Raw genomic sequence first — 26,294 nt, forward strand, 5'->3', positions numbered from 1 at the left:
GAGACTGGTGTTTTGTGGGTACTATTTAATGAAGCTGCCAGTTGAGGACCTGTGAGGCGTCTGTTTCTCAAACTGGGCACTCTAATGTACTTGTCCTCTTGCTCAGTTGTGCACCGGGGCCTCCCGCTCCTCTTTCTATTCTGCTTAGAGCCAGTTTGCGCTGTTCTGTGAAGGGAGTAGTACACAGCGTTGTACGAGATCTTAAGTTTCTTGGCAGTTTCTCACATGGAATAGCCTTCATTTCTCAGAACTAGAATAGACTGACGAGTTTCAGAAGAAAGTTCTTTGTTTCTGGCCATTTTGAGCCTGTAATTGAACCCACAATTGCTGATGCTCCAGATACTCAACTAGTCTAAAGAAGGCCAGTTTTATTGCTTCTTTATTCAGCACAACAGTTTTCAGCTGTGCTAACATAATTGCAAAATGGTTTTCTAATGATCAATTAGCCTTTTAAAATGATAAACTTGGATTAGCAAACAGTGTGCCATTGGAACACAGGACTGATGGTTGCTGATAATGGGCCTCTGTACGCCTATGTAGATAGTCCATTACAAATCAGCCGTTTCCAGCTACAGTAATCATTTACAACATTAACAATGTCTACACTGTATTTCTGATCAATTTGATGTTATTTTAATGGACAGAAAATGTGCTTTTCATTAGAAAACAAGGAAATTTCGAAGTGACCCCAAACTTTTGAATGGTAGTGTATGTATTAAATATGCCTACGGCGTTTTAGCTGTGTAAACGCAAATCAAGTTCAAGTCACGATCTGTACCTCACCTACAGTCTACAGTCTTTCATGTGCTGGAAAAATTTTAATACTACATTTGTGTTTTATTCGATCATTTGCCATCCATTATACCACAGTGTTTAATGAGCTATCGGTGCTTCTAGTGTTTACCATATAATTGCCAGTCATTATAATTTAGGAAAAAAATCTGCTTGATTTAAAAGAAAAAATATTGATCGTCAATCAATTAATTAGTTGATTAATAGACCCGATTAATCGATTAATCGAAGCAACCCTACTCAAAATCTGTCGGGACTGATCTCCATCTATTCACTGACAACCTTTTTAAAAATTAAATTAAATCAGGATTCTTGCAATACATAGAAGCTCTGAAAATCAATCCCAGTTTACTGCATTAAATTGACATTAAAAAAGTGTATTGTCTGATTTCTGAAATAATGAACAGGGGAGTGAGACCATTATATAGCATGTTATGCCAAAAAGATGCTTGCAGGTTAAAGCTGGTAAACATTTTTAAGAATCTTTTTAATAGAAATATGGGGTCAATAAAGATAAATAGCAGTAGGAGTGTTGTGGAGAGAGGAGGTAGTGGATTAAACTAAGAGTACAATTAAGAGTAAGAGTAAGAATAGTATTTACATTTGCAGAATTAGTTGTGGAAGAGTTTTTTGTCTATTTGTTATTTTTCTGTGTACTGTTTTCTGTTTATTAGTGAAAAAATACTTTTTTGCTTTGTTTTATTTTTTCTTTGGTGCACAATATGGACTTATTGTATGTTCATTGTAAATATATAGATAGATAGTCACTGTATCCTATATGAATGGCGTGAGGGACACTAAATAAAAGCACCTTATTTCATTCAACAACGAACATCCCTGTATTAATTACACTTTGTGGCCCACTACCCACACAGGAGAGCGTGCTTGGTGGGTGGTTGTGTGACAGTTAGTGACAGGCCAGCCCAGTCAAGGCACAGCTATTGGTGGGGGCGGGGTTGTTTCTCCTCATCGGCTTTGCACCAGGTATTTAGATGCAGACTAGATACAGACTTTAGATGCAATCAGCACTCTCACCACAGCTGTGCCTCACCTTATTTAACCTTCCTGTCATTTTCTTTCCCCTAGAGAGATGCCATAGCACCATAGCCCAGTTTCTGCCTTGGAGCGTCACAGAGACATCCCCCGTGCCTGTTTTGTTCATTTTTGTTATTTTATTTCTTTAGGACTACTCCCAGGAGTTTGAAGATTCCTCTGTTAGGAGGATATACTTACTTTATTTTGTTGTTGTCCACCATGTAAGGTGCTGAATAAAAACACTGAAATACATGTATTAAATGTTGGAAGTTAATATAGGTTTTCTTATTTATATACAGACTTTAGTTTCAGTAATTAAAGTTACAAACTTTGAAATAAACTCGGATTGTCACTGAAATTCCTGAAAAAAGTGTGTTTTAGCTTTAAAGATACATGATGAATAGAAAGAGAATAATTTGTCGAACAAAAACTTTATAACGTTTGTCGAAGACTTTTGAAAGACATGAGGCATCACTATCCATCTGTAATCTGGGAGTAGAGCGTCCAATTTTAAAAGAGTTATTTTCTAATCAATCACATTTCTTGGCCCATTTAATAATCGCAATAAGAGACACTGAGTGTTTTCCATCATGCCACCTGTTTATAAATAGCTTTCCAAATAATGACGTAAAATCAATAACATTAAATCCATTTTGTCTGACTAGTAATAGCAAGCAGCACATCCATTTTTCCTTGAAAAATTAAATATGGGGCAGAGCATGAGCCATGCATTATAAAGCTGTTGTTTTCTTTCTTTCTCTTTAGTGTTTACACAACCATTTGTTTTCATGGGAGACAGACCTCATCAATAGATTACAGATAGTATGTTGAAATAAGCCAAATTTGTACTTGGCCCTCACATAAACAAAACAACTTGAAACATTTGAATGAGAAACCTCTCTCTTAAATGTATTAATATCCTGTACGAAACATATGAACAGCAACACGCAACAAGAGTTACACAGATAGATAGACATAAATACAGGGATAGATAAATGAATAGACAGACAAATTACTATAATAAAAACCTTACGTTAAGATACAAATCAGATAGGGCTGAGCGAACAGCAGTACTGTTCACTGATTGAAAATCCATGGAACTCAAGGAAGATGAATGAGATAAAGACCAGTATATGCTGGCCCTAGGAATAATGTTGAATATTATGTCCTAATGAGACTATTCACTACTCCATTTGATTTCATAATCAGGCAGGCCAATCGCATGGAACTGATTAATTGGTAACCTTATTAATTAATGCTAAGCAATAGTGGAGAGAGGCTAACCCATCACAAGTGAAATGAGTATTGATTCACAGGAGAAACACCTGCTCACAATTTATGGAGCAACAGAAGCTGGAGAACTCCCTTTGGGTAGTCATTTCTGCAAGGAGAGGCAAACTTTGTTTGGTAAATTGCACAAGGCTGCTGAGGGAAACCATCTGCCCCAAGCAGATGGCTTATTTTGCCATAATCAGGAACGCTAAACACTGGATAATACGAACTTTAATGAGTTTAATATTAACTTTTTCCCCTCACCCTTTGTCTCTATACTGTACAATGCATGCCAACACTACTTGGAGGTGAGCAACATATATATGTATATGTTTGACTAGTCAATGAGAGCATTGGAAGTGTGAAAAATATTGGTGGTCTCTTCTCTGCAGTCAGTTCATTAGAATCACATTTCTACCAGAAGATCCAAAAATCAATGTAATTAAAAACAAGCAATAACACTTGACTGAGAGGGAATAATTATGCATTACAAGTCAGGGGCTCCATTAAACCCAAAGTCTCTCCCTGAGGGAAGTCTATATTGCTTCAATACTTTAATATTACACAACACGTTACTGACATGAATTGTGTTTATAGTTTAAATTTTGCAATGTATCCTTCCAACTAGCCTGAAATTAACAATCCACAAAATATAGAACCAGTTTGCAATAATCTGCTTAATAGACCCATTATGATTACTTTTCTTTGTTTCAAATTAAAAATGTGTATTATAAAAGAATCATTCATTTCATATTCCATTTGAATATTTTTATATATTATGTAGGATCATTGTGTAAAATCCAGTGTCTCTAGGATATTTTGCTGAAATTTGATTTTACTAAAGTATGCAATGTGACAGAGAATATATTTGTTTTATTTGTGGATGTATTGATCTTATCTTATAATGAACGAAGAAGTCAGTAAGAAGTAAAAGAGTAACATTTCAAAAAACAAAGATGTTTAGATGTTGCCTACTCAGAAAGGAGGTCCGTTAAAAATAAAAGGTTTTACATTTCCATTGCATTTGGTAGAAGATGAGTATAGAAGTAGAAGAACATGTATTTAATTAACAATAAAAAGCAAGAGAATTGCAAAGATTTTTTTAGGTCAAATTAATCTGAAAGGTAACCAGCATGTCTATTTTTCAAATGAAATATCAAGCAATTCCACTTGCTGTGACTATATTCAAATGCAGCCTTGTTCAGTGAACAAAGAGTGCTGTTGTCACATTTGCTTCAGAATCAAACCCAGAGGTAGAAAAAGAGAAAATGGCAGATGGCAAAAAGAAAAAATTGTCAAGGAATGTTGCTCCATTAAAGCCAATAAAGAAAGACAGGGAGAGAGACATGACTTTTGTATAGAATGGGACTCAAATTTTGTAAAACAAATATATATATAATGGCAAAATCACAGTCAATACATTAAATCCATTTGACCAGAACTAAGGTAGTAATTTAGATTCCCTGGTAATTTTAGATTTTTTTCATTCCTTTACAAAAATATGGTGCAAATTGTACTGTGGGGGAAATGTCTTGATAAGTATTGCTTAAGGTCACAAGTTGAAGGTTTTGTTGGTGCACTGTAGCACTGCAGCAAGTCTAATGAAGCAGTAAGTATTCCTTTAGGTTACAAAGTGTGAGGAATTTAAATGTCCCCAAGACTTAGGGTAGGTCTGGCACACTTTTCTTTTGATTCTCGGGCAGCTACTGCCTCAAACCAGTCATCTGCAGTCATCTGAAAGAGTGACAGTTTCTGGCAAAGGAGTCTTTACATGAAATGGGGATAATGAGAAATTAAAAAAGTCAAATTTGAAATCCACTTGAAGGAAATATGCATCAAGTTGTCTATGATCCACCCAGAATCTGGAATATCACCTTAAAATGCAAAACATCAAATCGCACAACAAATGCAAATGCAAATGTCTATCACTATCTAAGCTCAAGACAGCTAGCTCAAAATCCAAAACATAAATGGATATCTCAGTTTTTGACTTACGGTACTGTAAAGATGCTGTGTAACAAAATCTCATTCAGTGAAATAAACAAGTGATAGATTGCTGTCTTTCTCTTCAAACAATAATATACAGTGTAAGTAACTTCTATAATGTATCTGCAGGAGTATATTATGTTATTTTACTACACATTCTAATGTTGTTGCTCTTCTCTATTTCGTCTGACTACAACATTTGTTTTCAATATCCTAAAACACAACCAAGAAGAAAGGATCTAAAAATCTATTAAACTAGTTCAACACAGCTATGCAACGTGTTCTTTCACTCAGTCAGCAAACTCCCTGTTTCAAATATAGTTATGAAACAGCACTTTTAGTATGCTGAGCACATCCAAAATATGCCTAAGTGGTCCAGCAAGCTTCAGAATGGTTGGTGTGTTTGATTACTGATTTATGAACATAAATAATGTAAGTGCTCCTCTATAACACAACACAATACACCACTCTAGGTAGAAGTAGGTGTTAGGAGAATTCAGCGTTGCTGTTCCATAGCAACCTTTTGAAGGTTCTGCTTGTAACTTAATGACATTAGATCTCCCAGACGGCTTCTCTTGATGAAATAAAGCTTTTCCCAACTCTTAAGCACACTTTTTTCAGGCACATGTGTCAGGTGTGAACTTGCTATTTCTTAGAATGCTAGACAAGAAAAAACAACAAAAAACATCTCAGTCTCAGTAATTTTTACTTTAGTTTTAGTCTCTCATCATTACAGCCAGCTCACATGACAGGCAGTTAGTAATAATGGATCCCCTGGTACATATACTTTCTTCATACCGATGCATCTGTTACCATTGACAGCTGACTATGTTTGGTTTTCTGGATTCTCTATCAAACTGAGCAGCTACCCAGATACATATGACAGAACAATTACATTACATATCACATTTTACAGACAGGATTGAGAGGAATCCCTACTTGTTCACTAGTTTTGCCATGACAAAAGGGCATGCAAATCCTTACAGCACTTACATTTAATTATTTTGTTTTTTAAATAATTGATATCAAACAGGGCAACAATGTTATGCTAACCAATTCAGTCTGAGAGGTGAATTAAATAAGGAAATATGTAAACTAAGCAAATAAATATTTTGAGCATACCAAATTTACATCTCTAATGTAAGGGCACACAGTCAATGGAACATTCCTTGCACTCCTTTTTGCACTTTTTGTGGTCTGTTTGAAGGAGATCAGGATTGTCAAGAGAAAAAAAAAAAGTTATATTGTTTAAAATATATATTTTATATTCTATATTGTAGATTTCTCACTTAAAGACAAAGCAAAACTTTAAAAATGTGATTGGGTTACACATTTCAGTCAAAAATACATACAAACGATCAAGTAACTGCTCATAAAGTCGCCAGTCACAGTCTCTGGATTTCCTTGTTTGTTTCTTGTTTTTCTGTGCCCCTCTGATGGCATACACTTACTGGTGACAACAATCTTAAAAGTTTAATTGCCTTAATGCAATCCAAGGGACAACAATATCTTCTTTTGGACTTTGTTTTTAGAGCAGGCCAGCAGCACAATGAAAGACATCTGTGCCAAGCTGATATCAGGATATGTAAATCCAGAAGGCCGACTAATCACAGTGTATCAGTTAAAACAGAGGCGCACTTCACGCTATGCCAAGTTCAGCTGCTTCAGAGGAACAGAGGGACTCTGGTAGTTCTTCTGCCGTAACTGGGTTGAAAGACCTATTTGAGTGGAAGGCAATGCAAGAAACTTATCTGAATGGATGGGACTGGCCTTAAAAGATACATAATGAATGGGGTTGTAATTGTTTTCTATCAGTTCTTATCATATGGCTATGTGATTTTCTCCTGCCCTCTGAAGAAAACAAAGCTGTTCTTGCTTACCAGTCAGCTGAGGGAAGGCAATTGGTTTGTCATGGATTCCAAGAGGATTTCCAGGCAGACAAATGAACTTTGACTTCAATCTTTTAATACACATAAGCCATTATGGCTATAATTGATTTATGAAGGGAAAAAAATACTCAGGGTTCAGTTCACTGTGTGCTAGTGTACTGCCCTGCAGGCACACTTAATGTTGATCATGGTGGCCCATTACTAATACAGATCCTCTACAGAACAATGGAGATGTTTTCCTATCCAAGATGTTTTTCTTCTATATCAGGTTGGTCATTTATTTTCTCTAAGATTAGTATTTCATTTTCCACAGATACCAAGAGGAAGAAAACTATTCAATGCTACAACAATCAGTAAATATGCATAGGTACTGATACCCATCTTAAATCAACCTTTTCTTGTGTGGAAAAATATTGATTCACAATACGCACTTTATTGCAGGAAGCCTATGCTGGCAGAGATAGCCAGTGTAAACAATTATTGAATGGAAGTGCTCTGTAATTTGAGTAAGTAAAATGTATTGTACTGTGGGAAGTCTTGAAATTATATTTGTGTTTATAAAAATAAATCTATTTATAGCAGTTATAAATCTACACATAAAGGACTGGAAAAATAGCTCCCAAAAGATGTTCCTAGCTGAGAATTTGTCAGTCATTGTAAAGCCCAGCTAAATGTCGGACACAGTTAATGATGAATTATGGTATAATGATGATGGTGGTAATTTGTAATGATAGTGTTAAGTAATGTACTAAATGTATAGTAATATGCCATTGATAAACACTGTTCAGGCCATCATACAATTTAATTTAGATTTATTGTGATACCGAATGTCCATGCTTAATCAACATTGTGAAACTTCATAATAGATTTGTAACCTGGTATATCTGTATATCTGTTTCTACCTGAATATTTATTCTTTTGTCATATTAAATATTAAAAATCCACATGTGAAAATAAATACAAATAATAATTAACCAGTTTAACTAATATGTGTCACGGTCTCAGGGGTGGAGGACCGCAGGGCAAGGAAGTAAGGACCCAGGTGCAGTTCACGTAGAGCTGGCAGACAAGACAAATGGGTTAAGCAAGGATGTGGTCAAGGTCACAGGCAATAGTCGTGGGATCAGGCGTACAGACAGGCAAAGGTGAGACGGAGTCGAAAACGAGAAGACAGGCAATGGTCGAAAAGGAGCGAGGAGACAAGGCTTGGAATCGTAGACAATGCTGACGAGACTTCGCCACAAGTGAGCGCAGAGAGGGGTTTAAGAAGGGAAGCAGGAACTGGGAAGGCAGGTGCAGGGCCAATGGAAACAGAGGTAGAGTGAACAAGTGCACATGGGAGACCAGAATGTTAATAGATTGATTGACAGATTAGAAGAGAACAATGAGGGGAAGGAAAGACAGGGAGATAGCGGCCTCTAGTGGAGAGAGAGGGTGCGTACTGGGGAACCGTGACAATATGAAGTTTAAAATAACTTGCTTGGATTTCCATACCTTAACATACATTTGGCAAAACATTGTTACAAAGATACATAAACACACCCTGTACTATTACTATTACGAATTATTGTTAAAATTAATAATAACAATAATGATGACACAAGCATCTCTCCACATCAATGCAAGACATTAAAAATGAGATGTCTACTAGGCTATCTAATACACAAACTAGTCACTTCATACCCTTTCCAAACACAAGTACAGACCACACAGTGAATACTTTCTTTCTTGTATGTCAAGTGGCAGAACTCATTTTTCTGAAAAAATACGTCTAATCCACATTCAGGAGATGAGCGTGTAACCATCTATAAAACAAACCTAGCAAACTCTCCAGAGAAATGACAGGCAGCTACATTACTGCTATAATTAGATGCAGGCATATGTTTGATATAAATATGGAAACACATAAGAAACGCTGACCACGGTGATGTTTGTGCATGGCAAAACAGCACCCTGTGTTTTTAATACCATTACCAATCAAGTCATGGCACGAGTACACTTAGCCTTGCTATCCTTGGCATTGTATTACAGGAGCCCATTTGTCTCCTTTGCAGCTTGATGAGATACATTGGTTGTTCAGGCTATTGAAACCCGGCTTTAATTTAGTGTGTATTTGTTCAATTTAAATTAGTCTTACTCAAGTACTTGAAAATGGTGTGTAATTCGAAACTCGTCTAGACAGTCTGTGATGATGTCATTCACATAGACCAGTCAATTGAAATGGTCAGATGTCTTAGTTAAGTTGAATCAAATTGCTCTGATTTGCCTGCACAAGAATCTTGCTCAGCACCAACAGAAATATCATTCAATAATTGTATTACGTACAAAAATGCTAAATATAAAACAATTACTGACTAAATTAACACAGTGAATACTTATATAAACAAAATATTACTACACATTCATTGAGTCTATGATAAAGTGGTGTTTAAAGCATTTCAAATTGAGTTCTGAGATATACTAAAGCTACGAGTAGCCCAACTGCAGTGCTGTATGTACAATCATGTTTACTATGGTGTTATTAATAAACAATGTGCAATGTATTGTTTAGAGCATACATCAACTGTAAAACTGTATTGTTCAACAGGAAATCTACTGTAAAGGTACATTTTGTTTCTTTTTCTTTATGTTTGTGCAACTTTCTCTCTCCTGGCCTGCAATTAAAGAACTTCATGAACATGGGTTTAGTATGGAAAAATGAACAACACACTGTATTCTATATCCTCTGGGCTTCTGTTTCTTATGAATTTCAACTTCATGCATGATGCCCCTCTTATTATGGGAGTGTCACGGAGACGTGCGTTTAAAGTATGGTAATTGCTTTCAGCCCAATGGAATAGCAATTCCGATCAGATAGTCCTCATAAAATGAAGTATAGAATTCACCATTTCTCTTTAACCTTCCGTCTTATCGATGTAGTTTTTGGGAGCAGAATACTAGAGATTGTCATTTTCTATAACTTTTCCACTCTTTGCAGGCAAAAAAAATTGTAAAATGCAAAAACTTTAATTAAAATTCTAAAATAAAGTCCAGGTTGTCTTCTAAATCAGTCAAAATGATCTTGACATAGGCCCTCCAACTCCAGTTTTAATACTTCTAGTTGCAGTACAGTAAAGGTGGTGTCGACTAATTAGTTATGGCAGTAATTGATTTTTAGAAATACCACCTGGCTGACTGTCAGCTACACACCCCTCTGAAATAAATATTTGCATTTCTGCTCGAGTGTCAAATCAATGTAGTGACTAGCCATATGGAAGTTTTCATTTATCATATAATATATTCCAACTCAAGATGTTGTATGTTAAAATTAAATTGGTTTCTTTGGACTCTAAATTGTAAACACCTGTCTGTAGTCCTCTAGATACCTTTATTTAATAAGCAGGCCATCAAACACAGTTACCAAAGAAAAAAAAAAGATTTAAATGCCATATTGTTAAATCAAATTGGACATTGCACCAAACAAGTAGCACTGTTTTGGGGACTGGCTATGAAACTACTAAGGTATCTATATAGACCTGTACTGACTGTGGACCAAATAATGGGACGTTTGAAACACAGGATTTCTGATCCATTCATCAGCTAATGATAGATGAACCCATTTGCCTCTGATGTTCACTTCTACAGGAAAAAGGCTTATTGCCTAGACCTTCAGGTTAAATGAAATTGGATTTTTTGTTTTAAATATATATATATATACAACTTTCACCACTTTAATTGGTGAAATTGCTGATGCAATTGTTTGGGAGACCATGTTTTAAGTAAAGGATCTGGTAATTCAATTTATGGGCACCACTACGTGGAAACACACTGCAAACCACTCCATAGAGCGATGTCGGAGCATTTTTGAAAATCACCTACAGTGATACACTTTAACAAGAAAGGAAAGATCTTGTGTTATGAGCTCCTGATAAAAACAGAGAAGTCTTTTACTCTTAGGAAGGGTGCATTATCGGAGAAGCATTTGCAGTCTAATCTTATTAAAGGATTCACACAGAAATGTTAGGCACCTGCTATCTTGGAGATAATACAATAAACAACTGGTGCCAACAATCTTGAACTATTGAAGAATTTAAATGAAATGTAATTTTTGTGGAGTGCAAACAAGTTTCGGTCTTCAATTTGGTATTATTATTTACTGACATTTAATTTAATAATGTATTGCTTCCAAATAAACATTTCCATTGACCAGACATTTTGTGGAATATATAAGTGTAAAGTACTATGACCTGGTGAGGCAGGTGCTTAGAATGGGAACTGAATTCATATTGTAGTTTAATTTGATAACACTTAGTTTAAAACATATTTTACCAAAATAGCTTTAGATCTCCAGTGACAGTGTTCAGTGTTTATGCATTGGATTACTTGTTTTTAACCCACATTTCATGAATTATGGTATGGCTTTAAAATGAATATATCCAGATTTACGACATCCTTTTCTTTCATGTAAGCTTCACACGTGTAAATTGCATTACTCAATACGAAACCAGCCACATTGTTAATGAACCGTATCGTAATTATTTAGCCTAAGCAGTTGATAATGCTTTCTGATACAGTGATTACATTGACACAGACTGTAAACTGCAGGGGCAAAGAGAATGTTAGCATTGCCTCCAGCATTTTCCTCTCCAGCTAGCCACTGTAAAGCAAATTAAATGCAAAAACAAAGGCTTATCTTTCGAATCTTAAAACTTTCAACTGCATGATCACTTTAGAAAGCTTTGCAGTCTCTCCCAAAGGGACTTGAAACCTTATTTGTCTGAAAGAAATAAACTGCCATTCGCTTCTGCTATGAGTTCTGAAATGCTCCTGCGAGGTTCTCCAATATCTATATTTCATGTTATATTTTGAGACACGGCTCCTCAAGAAGCCACTTGAAAACCCAATGCGTTTCTTCAATGACTGTTTTTAGTAGACATGCAATCTCACCATGAGATGAAGCTCTCCCTGTCCAGACTACAATTTGAACACCTTCTGAAGATTTGTTTCTGTTTTCCTTTACCGTTCAATCACTATATAAAGCTTGGAATAAACTAGCATTACTATCAAAAACACCTTCTTTGAGACAATAAAAGTGGGATGCAATTAAACACAGAAAGTGAAGTTACTTTCACTTTCAAGCTGCCAAACCTAAACAAACAGAGCCATTTAACATTTTACCATCACAAGTGGCTTGTAGTGTAACGCTCCCCAATGGGCTTTGATTCTTGTAATGGGCAGGCAACGCACAGCGCTACTGCCAGGGACTGCGCACCAGTGGTGATGTGAAAGACATTTAATTCTAAAGATCACCTGTGAAGCATGGCATCAGTTTAAATGAAATACTGCTCTGATTGCAACAGGGAAAGAGATTAGCCTCAGCTCAAGTATTAGCTCACATCAGTAGTCTCGGAGACCTGGAAATGTCAGGAATGTCAAATGGCAACTGGGGGGCAGATGCCCTTTGGCAGAGTGTACAGTGCGCCATAAAAGTCAGACCCACAGATAATTCATAGCAAAGCTGCCTTAAACCCTTGGTACTGAAAGCAGTTCTACCATTTCCTGCAACATCAAGTTATTCTGAAATATCAACACTGCCAAATTCCATCCCACATAAGTAAGTGCATCGCCAACAGAAATGAGAACTGCATGTTCTATTTTAATTTTGGTATATATTTCTTGAGCAGATTTTCAAGAAAGTTAAATGTTTAAGGAACACAGTAAAAATGAGAATCATGTTTTTTACACAATGAGCTTCTCCCATAATCCACCAACTCCTGATCATTTCAGTTGCACAGTACACTAGAGAAAACATAAGGTGCTCCTCGTTTAACAGCAGGGTGGATCAAAAACCAAGCAGAGATTATTTGCCAAATAAACCCATCCTTACCTAAAGGGAAACCTTTCAAATCTTAAATGACTATGTAGCAATCTCTCTGTATGTTGCAAGATATTAATTATATTAGGTCGCTACATTTCTAATTAACAATGCCAAATTCAGCAGGAATATTTTGTCAGTAGGAAGTGCACACAAAAAGAAAAAGACAGATCACAGAAGTGAAGTATACAACAAGTCGTATTTTCTTAGACCACAGTAATTTGGGCACACTTCAGATCTCTTTTTAAGAGAAGCAGGAATCTCTATAGAAAGAATCAAACACAATGAGAACTTTGCTTCAGGTGCATTTCTCAGCAAGTTGTTCCACCGAGAGGTACAGCAGGAAGGTCTTCTTATGAACTAAACAAGCTTTTCAGTACGTTGCCTGAGGCCAAGAGGAATGCAAGTGGAAACCTCATTAGTTACAATATTAGAACTTTTCTATAGGGTCCTGTCATATGATTCAGAAAGCAGAGGTACTCAGTTTCCAGGACATTTAATTCTGATTAGCCTCCAAAAAGTCTTAAAGAAACACTGCATGGTGGCTAAAATCAGCTGAAACCTGCAGAATTGCACATTTGCACCATATGAGTAGCAATGCGTAAAACATCAGTATTTAAAACTCCTACGTGGAGTGCTAGACGTGCTCTAGACACATATAAGCAGAAGGTTGCCTGAGATATAAATAGATAACGTCAAATAAATCTATAGATATAGATATACTAAAGCTAAGAGTAGCCCAACTGCAGTGCTGTATGTACAATCATGTTTACTATGGTGTTATTAATAAACAATGTGCAATGTATTGTTTAGAGCATACATCAGCATTAACTATTAAGCAAATAGTTAAAATTTGCTTGAAAAAAACATAAAATCACCCCACGAGGAAATATTTCCAAACGACCTGCATATAAAACATAACTAATCTGGTGATGCATTTAAGTCTGAAGACTGAAACTCTTGATCACACTTGTTCGAAATTCCAATATTAGGTACAGAGCACTCTCTTTTGTAACTGTAACTAATTCATTGCAAATTCACTCAAATTTGAATGCGTTATTGAGATACAATGACATATTTCCTCTTGATCTGTTGGGGTGGGAATAGTCTTCTTTATGTTGCATGAAGGCATTCCATCAGCGAATTGCTGAGTGGTCTGTAGGATGATTGATATTCATAAAACATGTTGCTATTATGAATATATACAGTATATGTACAGTATACTCTAAATAAATCATAGTATTTTGCGCAGTAATGTTACTACTGTCATTTGTCATTATCTGCCATGGCTTTATGCTTATTCTTCTCTAGCTTTATGACTTGAATGAAGTGTGATATATTGCTTTTTAACACAGACCCAATGGCAGTAAATGTTAATAAAAAAATCAACATATATAAAATATCTCTCTAATCTATTTGGGACAAGAACAATATACATGGAAAAGAAAGAATAAAACACAGGGCACATATAAAGTACATCAAAAGGTGAAGGAATCACTGGGAATTAAAAAGTATATGAATACCAACATTGTGAGTAATTTGCAGAAAAAAATATAATAAAAGGAGGCATGCACTTTCCAAAACCTTAATAAAGGAGCTATGTGGTTTATAAAGAATTATCAATTAGTATTCTATGCATATAGTGGCATTTTAGCCAGATGCATTTCAGCACCATGGACAGCAAAGTGAACTCCACATATTGCTTCCTTCTGTGATGTATGGAATGGAATTTTCTTAATTCAGAAATATACACCATAAATCCTTGTCCCAGCGTATAATTAACAGACCACATGCATAATGTACATGTAACAATAAACTATTTTACATGTAACAATAAACAAATAAACACTTCCATTGCTTATAGAAGATTGCCTGCCGTCTTTCCATTGCCTACCGTACACAGTTTCATTAAACTCAACAAGTAATATGAAGCTTCTATTTTACTTAAGCAATTAAAATCCCATCTTCAGTGTTTTGAGATTTGTTCTATAATGTGTCAATACAAGTCACTGTGAACACTTTAAAATAAATCCCAAGCTCTCTGCAGAAGACTCAATTTAATTATCAAAACTGCTTCTCCAACTTAAATTTATAAATGTAATGAATGGCGTCTTCAAAGAAATGTATGTAAAATGGCTCATCAACATCGAGCGAATAGTCTCCAGAATTATCCATCACTAATTCAATCCACTACAATGCTGGAAACAAGATTTGGTTATCTCATTCCTGACTAGTTTGAGAAACCATGCTAAAGAATGGCAATAATGAGGCATGCATGGTATTAAAGGTGCATGATTTATCTTAAACAAAAAAGCCATGAAAACCATTTTAAGTAGCCTGGTGTCAAACTTGGAATACTTGGGACAAAAATCTCTAATTGCTCAAATTGCCCTCTTAGTGGCAGATGCACCTATGACGTTAATGTGATGACAGTAGGTCAAAGCCAAGGAATATATAAATATGAACATGTAAGGTAAGAGTTGCAAAACATATGTTATTATTTCTGAAAAAATCTTTACATTCCTTAAAAGGTTTTGTCATTTAATAGGGAGTTTAGGCCAGTGTAAAATGTGGTTTCTTTTGTCTGCTTGTTACCAAGTAAAATGACACAAAATCTGTTGTTACTGTCATTATCTAATCTAGTCCTCAGTGCTGCTCACCCTTTTTCACTACAGTCACTTCTAATGTGCGGTACTTCTCAAATTAAATTGTTAATTATTATGATAATTTGTATCTAAAAAAATAATTTTAAAAAGCTTAGACCAGCCTAAAGTAAACTGCCTTTCATACTATGCTGGTTTAAGAGTTGCTTTGATGCTGGTTGCATTCCAGTTTACTTGCAAAGCCTTATAGAGCACAATCACGTACATTGTTACTCAATAACATACTGGCTGAATGCATGCTCTCATGCAAATTCAACAGAGCCCATGTAGGATTTATTTTACCCATTGTGGCAGATAAGCAAAGATAAAAATAAAAGCCTTCCTTGTCAGATAGGATATTACACACGTCAATTTAGTTGTAGATGAATTCTACATTTCCATAACCACAGACTTCAAGACCACAGATATTAATAAGACATTGTTATATATATGTTTTCTAAAAGAGCACCTTGATAGGATTTACACATAGGCACAGAATAGGAAAAGGACAAAATCAGAAAATCTGATTCGTATCAGCACTGACATATTCATCAACATTGATTACATGCCAAAAACATTTTCCAGTGCATTATAATGAAGTGCAATTGACACAACAGTGAAGTTGTTCAGATATGAAGTAAATAAACGTGCTCAAGCAGTCAGTTGTGAAGCCAACCTTGACTCTGATGCAAGCCCACAGTTACTTGGGTGCACTATTGGCCAAAGAATGGAACGCTTGCTCCGAGTTGTTCTTCCACGTGCCATTTTGCCATCTGATTCTCCATGAACTGATTCACTGTAATTTCGCATAGTGGTGCTTACAATATAATCATGGGTGAGCCGGATAAGCATGGTCTATCAAGGAGCTGGCCAGTGTGCAAAGCAAGTCTGGTACCACTGAAGATCTTTCACAGGAGAATCCATTACTTCAATTTGGAGTACTTCGGTTGTATGAAGAAGTATGAAGGCTGTAATACACTGAGACAGTACTCAATTGAGCATGAACAGCACACGTTTATTCTAGTCTTGGCTGATTTCTTTTTACTTCACGTCAACTAAACCAAAATTCACTGAGCTGGCTCTTTTATTAGTTTCTGGCAAGCCCTCTGGAGTATCCTGCTGTTGTGTGGATGAATTAATTATACCTGAGCTCAGCACCCAATTGCAACACCTGAAATACTGATGAGTTTGGCCTGCAGTAGTCAAACACTTTTGTCAAATCTGTCAGTGCACCACCTGTATTTCCCACCCTGTTTAACATATAAATGAAGAGCAGAAAACAACAGCTAATGCAATTAATGTTCTAGGAATATAATCTTATTCAGTCATATTTGGCATGCAATTATCATCATTGAAAATAAAGACTCAGAAGACTGAAGCCCCAGTTGCATTTGACAGAGCTTCACATCAATAGTTAATTTAAAGTAAGTACTAAAAGACATACACAACTGGACCTTTAAAAGATGTCCATAAGACACAAATTGCTTGGTAATTGCTTTCTGGTAAATTGGGACATGGACACTTACTGATCAAGGCATAAGCTGAAAATATTCATTCATCACTAATAAATGGTGGATCGAAATACAAATTGTAGACAGCAACAGCTGTAGCAGCCAACTCCAGATGCCCAAACTCTTTCATCAGATGGTGAGAGAGCCTTCAAAAGTCACTTTGGGCGAATGCTTATAACAATTCCTGAAGATCACAGTATACTGCATTGGAGTTATTTTCCTTAAGGCTGATCATTACTGCAATTCATCAAAAAATTACCAGAACTCTGAGAACATTGTGCTTAATTTTCATTCTGTTGCTTGTGCCAATGTAAATAATTCACATAGGAATGGTTTTATACTGCTATATGTGTCAAAAGCCTATATTGTCATATGTAATACTCAGGAATCAAAGGAAGGAAAATATCTGAACATGATTTGTTGAATTAAATAAATTACACCTGGCTTTGAAACACCTCGCTTCTGTGAGGAGGCATCCCTTTGCACTGTATCTGTTTGATGTTGCTTTCCAGGGAACAGTGTTACTTTCCATATATCCTCATTTACAATTAATACAGCTTTCCCTAGAACTGCCAATAGAGTCTCTTTGACCTGAATTGAATTAAAAGAGGGATTATAAAAACTCACATATGATACATGCATTACAATAAGTAACAGGTCAAGAAAAATAGCAAAGGACTGTATGGGTCTCATCCACAAAATCCCCAAACAGCTAGTAAACATCTGAAAATGTAATATTGCATAATGGAAGTTTTGGTAATTCATTGTATAATGCATGCACTGTTTGATATGAGGGTTTTCAATGGCTTTTATTAGGATTCTAATGAATACTTAAATGACAAAAAAAGATTTGTTACCAAATTTATTAGAATACACAAATTGTTCTCAATGGTTATATCAATGGTTTATGTGTTCAAAGGCCACAGTAAACTCACTATGAATTCTAGACAATGGCTGCAAATATCAATATTCTTTATAATTAAGTTGCATTTTTATGTATGTGTTTTTCAACAGTTCTGTACATTTACTCTATAACTTGCATACTTTGGCATTTCATTGCAGTTAATGTTTTTGTCATTTTTTTCCAGCATAAATGGAAATTATTGAAATGTTGCATTCTGTCTAGCGACAGAAAAGGGATGTTGCATGTTTAATATCTGCAGGGAATGTCAATTAAGCCTGTAAGATTGATTGGTCTTTCCTTGCTCCCTGCTAGGGCTCCCGGAGATTCAGACAGAAACAAGGCTGCAAGCACATGCCCTCAAGTAGAGACTCTGTTAAATTGCTTCATTGGTTCAGAAAATACAATGAGGTCCCGGGGAATTATTTTGGGGTTTAATTAACAAATTAAAAAAAAAAAAAAAGATTCCCAGCCTTACATGAATACATTTTAGATCTTTAATTCATATTTTATAGTCCAAAAGGTAACAAGTAATTTTTACTGGGGGAGGACGCATACTCATTAAATTTAATGAAAATGTAAACACTTGTTACACTGAGGGTTGTAACGAAGAAGAGGCTTTTTTCAATCTTAAAATGCTTTGCTTAGCACAAAGGAAAAACAGAACTATGCCTAAGCAGAAAGGTACTGTGGATATACCTTTAGACAGTCATTAAAAGCATGTTTTTTAAAGAACACACAAAACAAGATTGTTTCTTGCTTGTTTCTTCATTTATGTTTTTCAGCATGTTTGGGATACTATGTTTCAGGACTTAAATGAGGAAGCAATTTTCAAATAAAACCCTTGCATTATGGCAGATGTCTTGAGACAAAACCATGTAAATTGCCCAGGTTATTGAAAATAAACTGTAGTGTTGCAGAAACTCTAGTGTGATATTGCTGCAGCTGTGGACCAGTTTTCCCTTTTTCCCAACCTCAGTTCGCTCACTGACCTACTCAATTAACTTCAGCAGCTTCTCATCTCTTCCCCAGCCTTTGCAGTTTTCTATTGAAAATGGCATTTTTATCTGCACTTTCAGCCATATTCCTAAGGGTTACAGATTGCTCAGGTTTCAATTTGTGCCAGTGTGCTCCTAGAAATGCCTATACAATTCTGCATCTGATCAGCTGTTAGGCGATACTCACCCCCCCTGCTAAAAGGACCCCTGACTGTCTTTCAATAGCTCAAACAATCATCCTTGTCAATCTGAATTGCGAAAGGGACACAGCTCCAAGAAAACTACTATATATATATACCTGGTGCACGGCATCTCATTTCTCTTCCCCAGATTGAGAGCAAGACACCTTTTTTACAGATGTGTTGTGCAGCCTTTATGTCTAGGTTATGAATTTTCTTCATATCACACACTGAATACCTTTTCATCTCTTCCTAGGTTCTGTATCTATTTACACAGCTTGGAGAGGTATTAGACGCAATTGCAAATAACGGATTTGACGACATGGCGTATACAACCTTAAACACAATTTTGCTTGGCAAACATGTATTTCATTAAAATGTTAATAGAATATTGCGTCACATGTTTTCATATCAAGTCAACTACAATTGCAAGCCACAGACCATTTGTACGTCTTGCATGCTTAATGTTAAGTATTTAACCTGCAGAAAAACAGTGATGCAAAAGTTTACATTAGGCAACCAGCATTGCAAACTTGACATTTTCTGGCATGCTGCAACAGTGGCAGATGCTTTACCTGCCATCTCTCATTTTGTTCCCCAATATTTTACAGGACAATTAAAGATGGTAATTGCACATTCATTTCATATTTCCATGTGGTAACACTGCTTCAATTTAATCTACATATATTAGCAGATTTACCTTTTTCAAGGAGACATTCTACTTTCTAAACATGGCAGCTATGAAAGTTTCAGTTTGCATTCATTTTAAAAATATTCAAAGCCTTGTGTGTATTTATTTCACACAAGTATTGCAGATCATGTTTATAGTACACCACAACTTTATTCACAACTGCAGGTTTCTTAAGAAGGTAAGGTTTGTCACCTTTAATTCATAAAACACAAAGCCATAACATGGCACAAACAAGCGGGCCATTTTATTAATATACAAAATTATCTACTTTTAAATGGAGTTTGTCTTTATGTGTAATGAATTACTTTGTTTTACCCACCACCACATTGCAATGTTCTTGATGGATCTTTGAACACATCTTTGTTAAGGTTTCCAAATCATCAAGGTCTGTTTATGCAACAATGATACACATTTTAATTACAAGCAAAACAGAGGATACTAACATTTACATTGTTCTATGTGAAAGAAAAAAGTTCTAAGGCTTTATTTCCAGCAGAGTTTCATTACATTCTAATTTTATATTGAGGGAAATTAAACCCCTCCTGGATATAATTAAAAAAACGAAGGACACATCAATTAGACATGTTCATGGAATTAAGTTGAATTTAGATCTGACTTCGTGTAGTGACTAAAATCGCCCCCATTTGGTTTAAGGAATTGGCTATCACGCCATGGAGCCCGGGGTGAAAAAGTTAGATTGACCTTCATGTTCAATGGTTGTTAAGCAGGGACAGTGAACATGCAACACTCTAATCCATTCTGTTGCAGAACATTTTCAAAAGTCAAACAAGGAACAATAGGGCACAAGACAAAATTAAGAAAATAAAAAATACTGCTTTACAAATGGAGTTGTAGGACAAACTAGCCAGCCTAGTAGTTGAAGCCAGCAATATCAGCTATTGTAAAAAATGTTTGTAAGTAAAATTCTGACATGGATTAGTCACTATAAACCACACCATCAAGACACAACACATGGAGGCCTCTAATATGAAACCATTTTTTTTTTTTATGGAACTCAAAGGAACAGGAAGCTTGCTGACAAGTAGCCTTGGGATAGGGTTTCTTAGCTACAGCGTTACAAAGAGTAGACATACTCCAGCACAGAGGATTAAATCCTTCAATGCATCTGTAATGTTTATATAATGAAAAACAACACATTTCTAAAGCGTTTGATTTCCATATTAGCCCAAGATAAAAGCAAATAGGTAGGTGAGGACAGCCAGGGAGCCACTTCTGAGAGCACTTTTCATCCTTTCCCCTAGGACTGAGTTAAAATCTGTTACTATCAGTCTTGTTTGTTTCCATCTGCGGCAGGGCAAAATCAAAAGCATTTTGAATTCAAAAATCAGTCAGCCACAGTAAGGTTTTTCTTGCCACATTAGACCATTAGACTGTGTGATCTACTTTGAAAATATATAATCTGACATGAGCAAACTAAGCTATTTTTAACCCTTTATCCACCAACTCAAGCAGGTGCTTCTGTGGAATTAATATTTACAGATTACTATTTATAACGTCTTTTGAAACAACTCTAAAACTGCATTTGAATACAATAAAACTGGAACTGAGCTGGCAAAATATTGGAAAAAAGAAATACTTGAATAGGAAATCATTTTCTTTTCATTGCTTGCCACATATGACTTAATTACGAATGGAAGAGACATTGACACATCAACCTAATCCCAGTGAATCACAACACTCCACATCAGCCTCTCTCTACAGCATGTTTTTTTTTTGTATCTTTCTGTATTCTGAAGTAAACTATTTAAAAGAGAAAGGCAATCAACAGTCTGCCTGTGTATGGCTGGACAGCCTGTCACTCAAAATGATGAGTCTCAGTGGGGGCTTCCCCAGGCCCATAAATAGACTGCTTCAACAGCTCCTGTCACAGATAAACGTACAGGTACTGTGACTGTGACGGATTAGGATGTTTGTGTCAATTATATCATGTGCAACCTGTAACTACGTCACAGCAAATGCACTGTGCTGTAATTGATGTGCGTTGTGCTGTACTCTCCAACCCCTCTGCAACTGACAAACAAAAAGTATTCAGATCAAAACCCTGACCCCCCCCTCAACATATGCCTCAAACTGACATAAGTCAACATGGAATGTATTTATTTATTTATTTATTTATTTATATTCATTATTGAATTGCATTTTTCTTTTAAGTACAATCATGATTAATGCAATACTCAGCCTAGTCTAAAAAAAATGCTTTCCTTGTATTCTTTATATAGACTGCTTAAGACTAGAATTTCCTCTCTTTCATGCATAGTGTACATTACCCTTTCAATCGTCTAATTCATAAGGCAGTGAACTGAGCAGCAATTTGAGGCATAATTTCTCTTTGCTTCAACAAAATGGGCAATCTTCTCCAAAGTTCACACTTCAACCCTCCATTAAATAACTCAATGCAACATGTATTCAATATATATATGGGTCACCACCCATTTCAGTATTCAGTTTTAACCTATAAAATAATGGAGTACAAAACAGAGAGGTTCAGACACTCAGCTGACATTATTTGATATTTGCTACAACATTCAAGGAATGTATTTCAGTTTTTCCAATCCCTTATCATATTTGAAACCACATGGAAGGGAAATATGTATTATTATTATTATTATTATTATTATTATTATTATTAGGATTGAACAATAATACTAATTGTATTGTTATTATGAATATTAAAGTGATTCAATTTACAGTATAATGTTGTCACTGCTGTAGGACCAAGCAAGGACACAAAACTGAACACATACAAAAATGGAAAAGACACTGATTGTGCGAATACATGCCTAATAAGCAGTTGCAGTGCAAAAACACATAAAACTGAGAACCATCTACCACTCAAGTAATACCAAACAATTCCTTAGCCATGCTTATAGTATTAATTATATGAAAGCATAACAAATGGTGACAGGAGGGGATCGGGCCTTATCTAATGTCAACACGGAAGAATGTCTTGAGGGTCAAAGATGCATGTTAGAATAAAATTAGTCTCCTCATCAGAAGGAGTAAAATGCAATTTAGAAGTACTATGATTTGCCTTAAGAACCCCAAATCAAAAGAAACGCTATTACGATATATATTTTTTACACAACAGTTAAAGAACTGCAGTGGATTTCACAACCAACACACTTTAGGTGTTGGTTGGAATTGTGTAGCCAGAGTTATATATTCATCAGCAGTCATGCACTGTAACTATTTATAGATACCTGCTTTCTGACACCCAGAGTTCAAAGCTTAGTTGAAAACATTGGTATCAATATCTAGTTCAGCTCCTGGGTGTCTTGCTTTTATATCTAGTAATTATCCCAAATCATACAGTAACCTGCAAGTAAAATGAACTGACATTTTCAGTTAGGAAACAGAAAAGTTTTTTTTTTTTTAATTTACTTTTAAGTTGAAGCATTTCTGTAAGGAGATCAACCAAGAAATGGAGCTGTCAAAATAAAGTGTTCCATGTTGGCTTTGTACTTTCTTTCGACACTGAAGCTGTATTACCTACCTCAACCCCTTTTATTCTACAGAAAAGTAACTCGTTGGGGGAAAAAGTGACATAAATTTGAATTACTTGCATGATGAAACAGATCAATGTCAGGGGTGGCCCACAGATAAAATATGGTTGTATGACAGTGTGAAATTGAAAAATATGGCAATACTAAGGTTTCTGTGTCTGTGCTTTTAACACTGTTAGTGTGGGTAAATGTGTGCACACTCAAAATTAAATTGCTATTCAAACATCTTTTATGGATTAAAAAAATATATATATTGCAGAACACTTCATACTAGAATATACTAGAAATCTCACCACATTAAGGTCAATAATACATTTTAAAATTATTTAAATGTCACAAAGCACCACTTCATTCAATTCCCTTTTTCCAAACTCGTATGTACCCAGTCCATATTCACCTGTCATAGTCGGCCTTACATTAGATCCATAAACTTCATGCAAATTGTGAGAGGGAGAAGAAAACATGCTGCTATTGATTATTCAGCCTACGATCACAAAATCAGATTGGGCTCTTTGACACATTGAAAACTAGAATCGCGGATTAGTACACACATCTTTTCCGATGGCCATTCACATTCAATGTTTCGATGACATTCACGTGTACTACCTATTGGAAAAACTAAGCATTCCGCAGACTTGTAGAAAAATATGTAAACACAATGAAAAACCCATGTATACTCTTTCTGAATAATCAAACTCAAAAATTGCCATTCGCTCATTTGTTTATGCAAGCATTTAAAGGCATTAAATAAAATCAATTGGAGGGACGCAGCACAGTTGGATATTTGCAACGGCAGAAGCCTATACACTACAGCTTTACAGTTTCTAACACTATAAACAGCAAGATGAACCTGTAACTTCAATTTACTTGAAATGAAAATGTGTTTACATTCACTGTATCACACACTGTTAATACCATTCGGCAAAAAGCCACTTGCACAAACATTATAGTTGCGTTTTACATGTTGCCGTCGAATTGTGAATTTGCTTTTTTGTGAAGGGGCACATTTTAATTGGGAAAAAGCAAAGCAAGTCGCTTAACAGACCTACAGGTAGGGCATAAAGCATACCAGATAAACGAACAAAACAGACACTTTCCTCATTTCTGATGGTGCAATTCAAAAAAACAACATTGGACAAGAAACATTTTAATATCCGCACTGCGACTTACTTATTTAGCTTCCTTGTCAACTTTCTTAAAATTCATTGTATGCATTTATCAAATTGTAATAACTTAAAAACATTTCGTCCCACAAAACTAAGGTTGAATGTGACTTTCTTCGGAATAGAAATGGCAGGGCTGTGTGCGCACCAGGGCATTTTACTTTTTGGAGAGGACACAAGCTGCCATGCGTTCATATATCTTGATGGCATTACTTACGCTGCTGTTTTGGCCAGACCAGTGCACCATGGCTTGGTTGTGAGCAGAGTCCCCAGTCAAGGCGAAGGTGGAACTGGTCAGTTTCAAGTCGTCCTGTCCAGCATTGCGCATCCTGCTCTCCTCGCTGCTCCATCTAAACTCAGACCGGATCAGTCTGCGCCCCGGCGCCGAGGCGCTGCGCTCTCGCCGGGGAACCGGAGCCAAGGCACCCCCGTCCAGTGCAATGGATGATCTCGATGCTTTATTCTCCTTTCCAAGTCCAGGGCTGCTCCTTCTATTCCTGGGCAAATGATCAGCGTGCATTTTATTCACAGGAGTTAAAAGTGGAGCCGCAGCAGCAGCATCCCCGCCGCTGACTTTTTCCTGTCCATTCCGTCTGCGGCTGGAAACTTTCTCCCCGTCGCCGGCCACTTTGATTTCATCCTCGCTGAAAGGCAATCCTGACTGGTCCCGATCCTGCTGCTGCTGGTCGGTACTCCGTTTGTGCACCAAACCGACCTTTTTGCTTTGGCCCCAAAGGCAGTGGGAAGCTTTGGAGACCCCATTGACGCGGCGACTTCCAAGACTGTCAGGATCATACCCCGCTGTCCCGTCTGGATACCTGGCCGCTTCCTCTTGAAACCCTGTTGCAGAGTCTCTTGTGTCCATCTTAATAAACCCAGACCATTCCTGCGGACGAGGCTTAGCCACCGGGGGCTGACAGGACCTGCAAGTTATCTCGGCTTTAGCAATGATCAGGAAATAAGTCAAGACCAGGAGCCAGAACCAGAGAGCAATGTGCCAGAAAGCGCACAAACCGACCCCCCTCTCCATTGCTGGTAGCGCACAATGTGATCCTATTTTCCTTTCTGTCTTTTCTCTTTCTTTTTCTGTTGGCTTGTACGTTAGGGCTACAGAACTCCTTGTAACTTGTGTGGGGTTACAGTTGCCTGTGTTGTAAAAAAGTGATTTTCGGTGAAGCGGTTCACGTTGAAGGATTTGATCAAATGAAGCACCACATGGGGGAGGAGCTCATCTGAAGCCAGAGGAAAGATAGGGGAGATTTCTTGCTCCTTTGCTTTTTTTTTACACCGCATTAATCTTTACAATATAATGAGCTCGCATCCATTAACTTGCAGGGGGAGTTGCATTACATATCTCTTTCGGTTATTGCTGTTTTCCATATTGCGTGATCCTGCATTTATTGCCAAACGCAATTAAACTAAGAGCGGAGTGATGCTATTTAGTATTAAATGCTATTTTAGACTCAACTTTTGGATGTTTTGACAATTCGGCGTGTCTTTGCACCCCGTGCTGGCCGTTAACAATACAATACATATAAATTAGACCAGAATAACCACAGAATACATTTATATCTGAATTATGGATTATTGATGAAGGCTCAGATATACATTTCATATGTATTTATTTATTTTTACAGATTTTGGACATGAGGTGCATATTATGATCATGATGATGATTATATATTGTTTTTGATGTTAATTTATGAATATATTTTCAATCATGTTCAAGCTTAAAACATGCTTTTGTAAATGTTTAGTTTTCCTTGGAGATTTGCTGCAGTTATACCTGGAGAACAGCAGCAACGATACATATCTTATAGTAATAGAGTAGCTCGACAAATAACGATAATACATTTA

At 36.3% G+C, this 26,294-nt stretch overlaps 1 protein-coding gene across 2 annotated transcripts in view; it reads right to left on the bottom strand.

The window, feature by feature from the left end:
• The window catches only part of LOC136715722 (VPS10 domain-containing receptor SorCS1), a 193,489-nt gene extending 167,643 nt beyond the window's left edge, over nucleotides 1–25,846 (bottom strand). For both annotated transcript variants that reach the window (XM_066693092.1, XM_066693093.1), the window contains exon 1: nucleotides 24,655–25,846. In XM_066693092.1, coding sequence (XP_066549189.1) covers nucleotides 24,655–25,467 — 813 coding nt within the window. In that variant the 5' untranslated portion in view covers nucleotides 25,468–25,846. The remainder of the gene's footprint in view (nucleotides 1–24,654) is intronic.
• Nucleotides 25,847–26,294: the final 448 nt, after the last annotated feature.

The sequence above is a fragment of the Amia ocellicauda genome, chromosome 20, assembly GCF_036373705.1.
Source record: "Amia ocellicauda isolate fAmiCal2 chromosome 20, fAmiCal2.hap1, whole genome shotgun sequence".
In the NCBI taxonomy this organism is placed as follows: domain Eukaryota; kingdom Metazoa; phylum Chordata; class Actinopteri; order Amiiformes; family Amiidae; genus Amia; species Amia ocellicauda.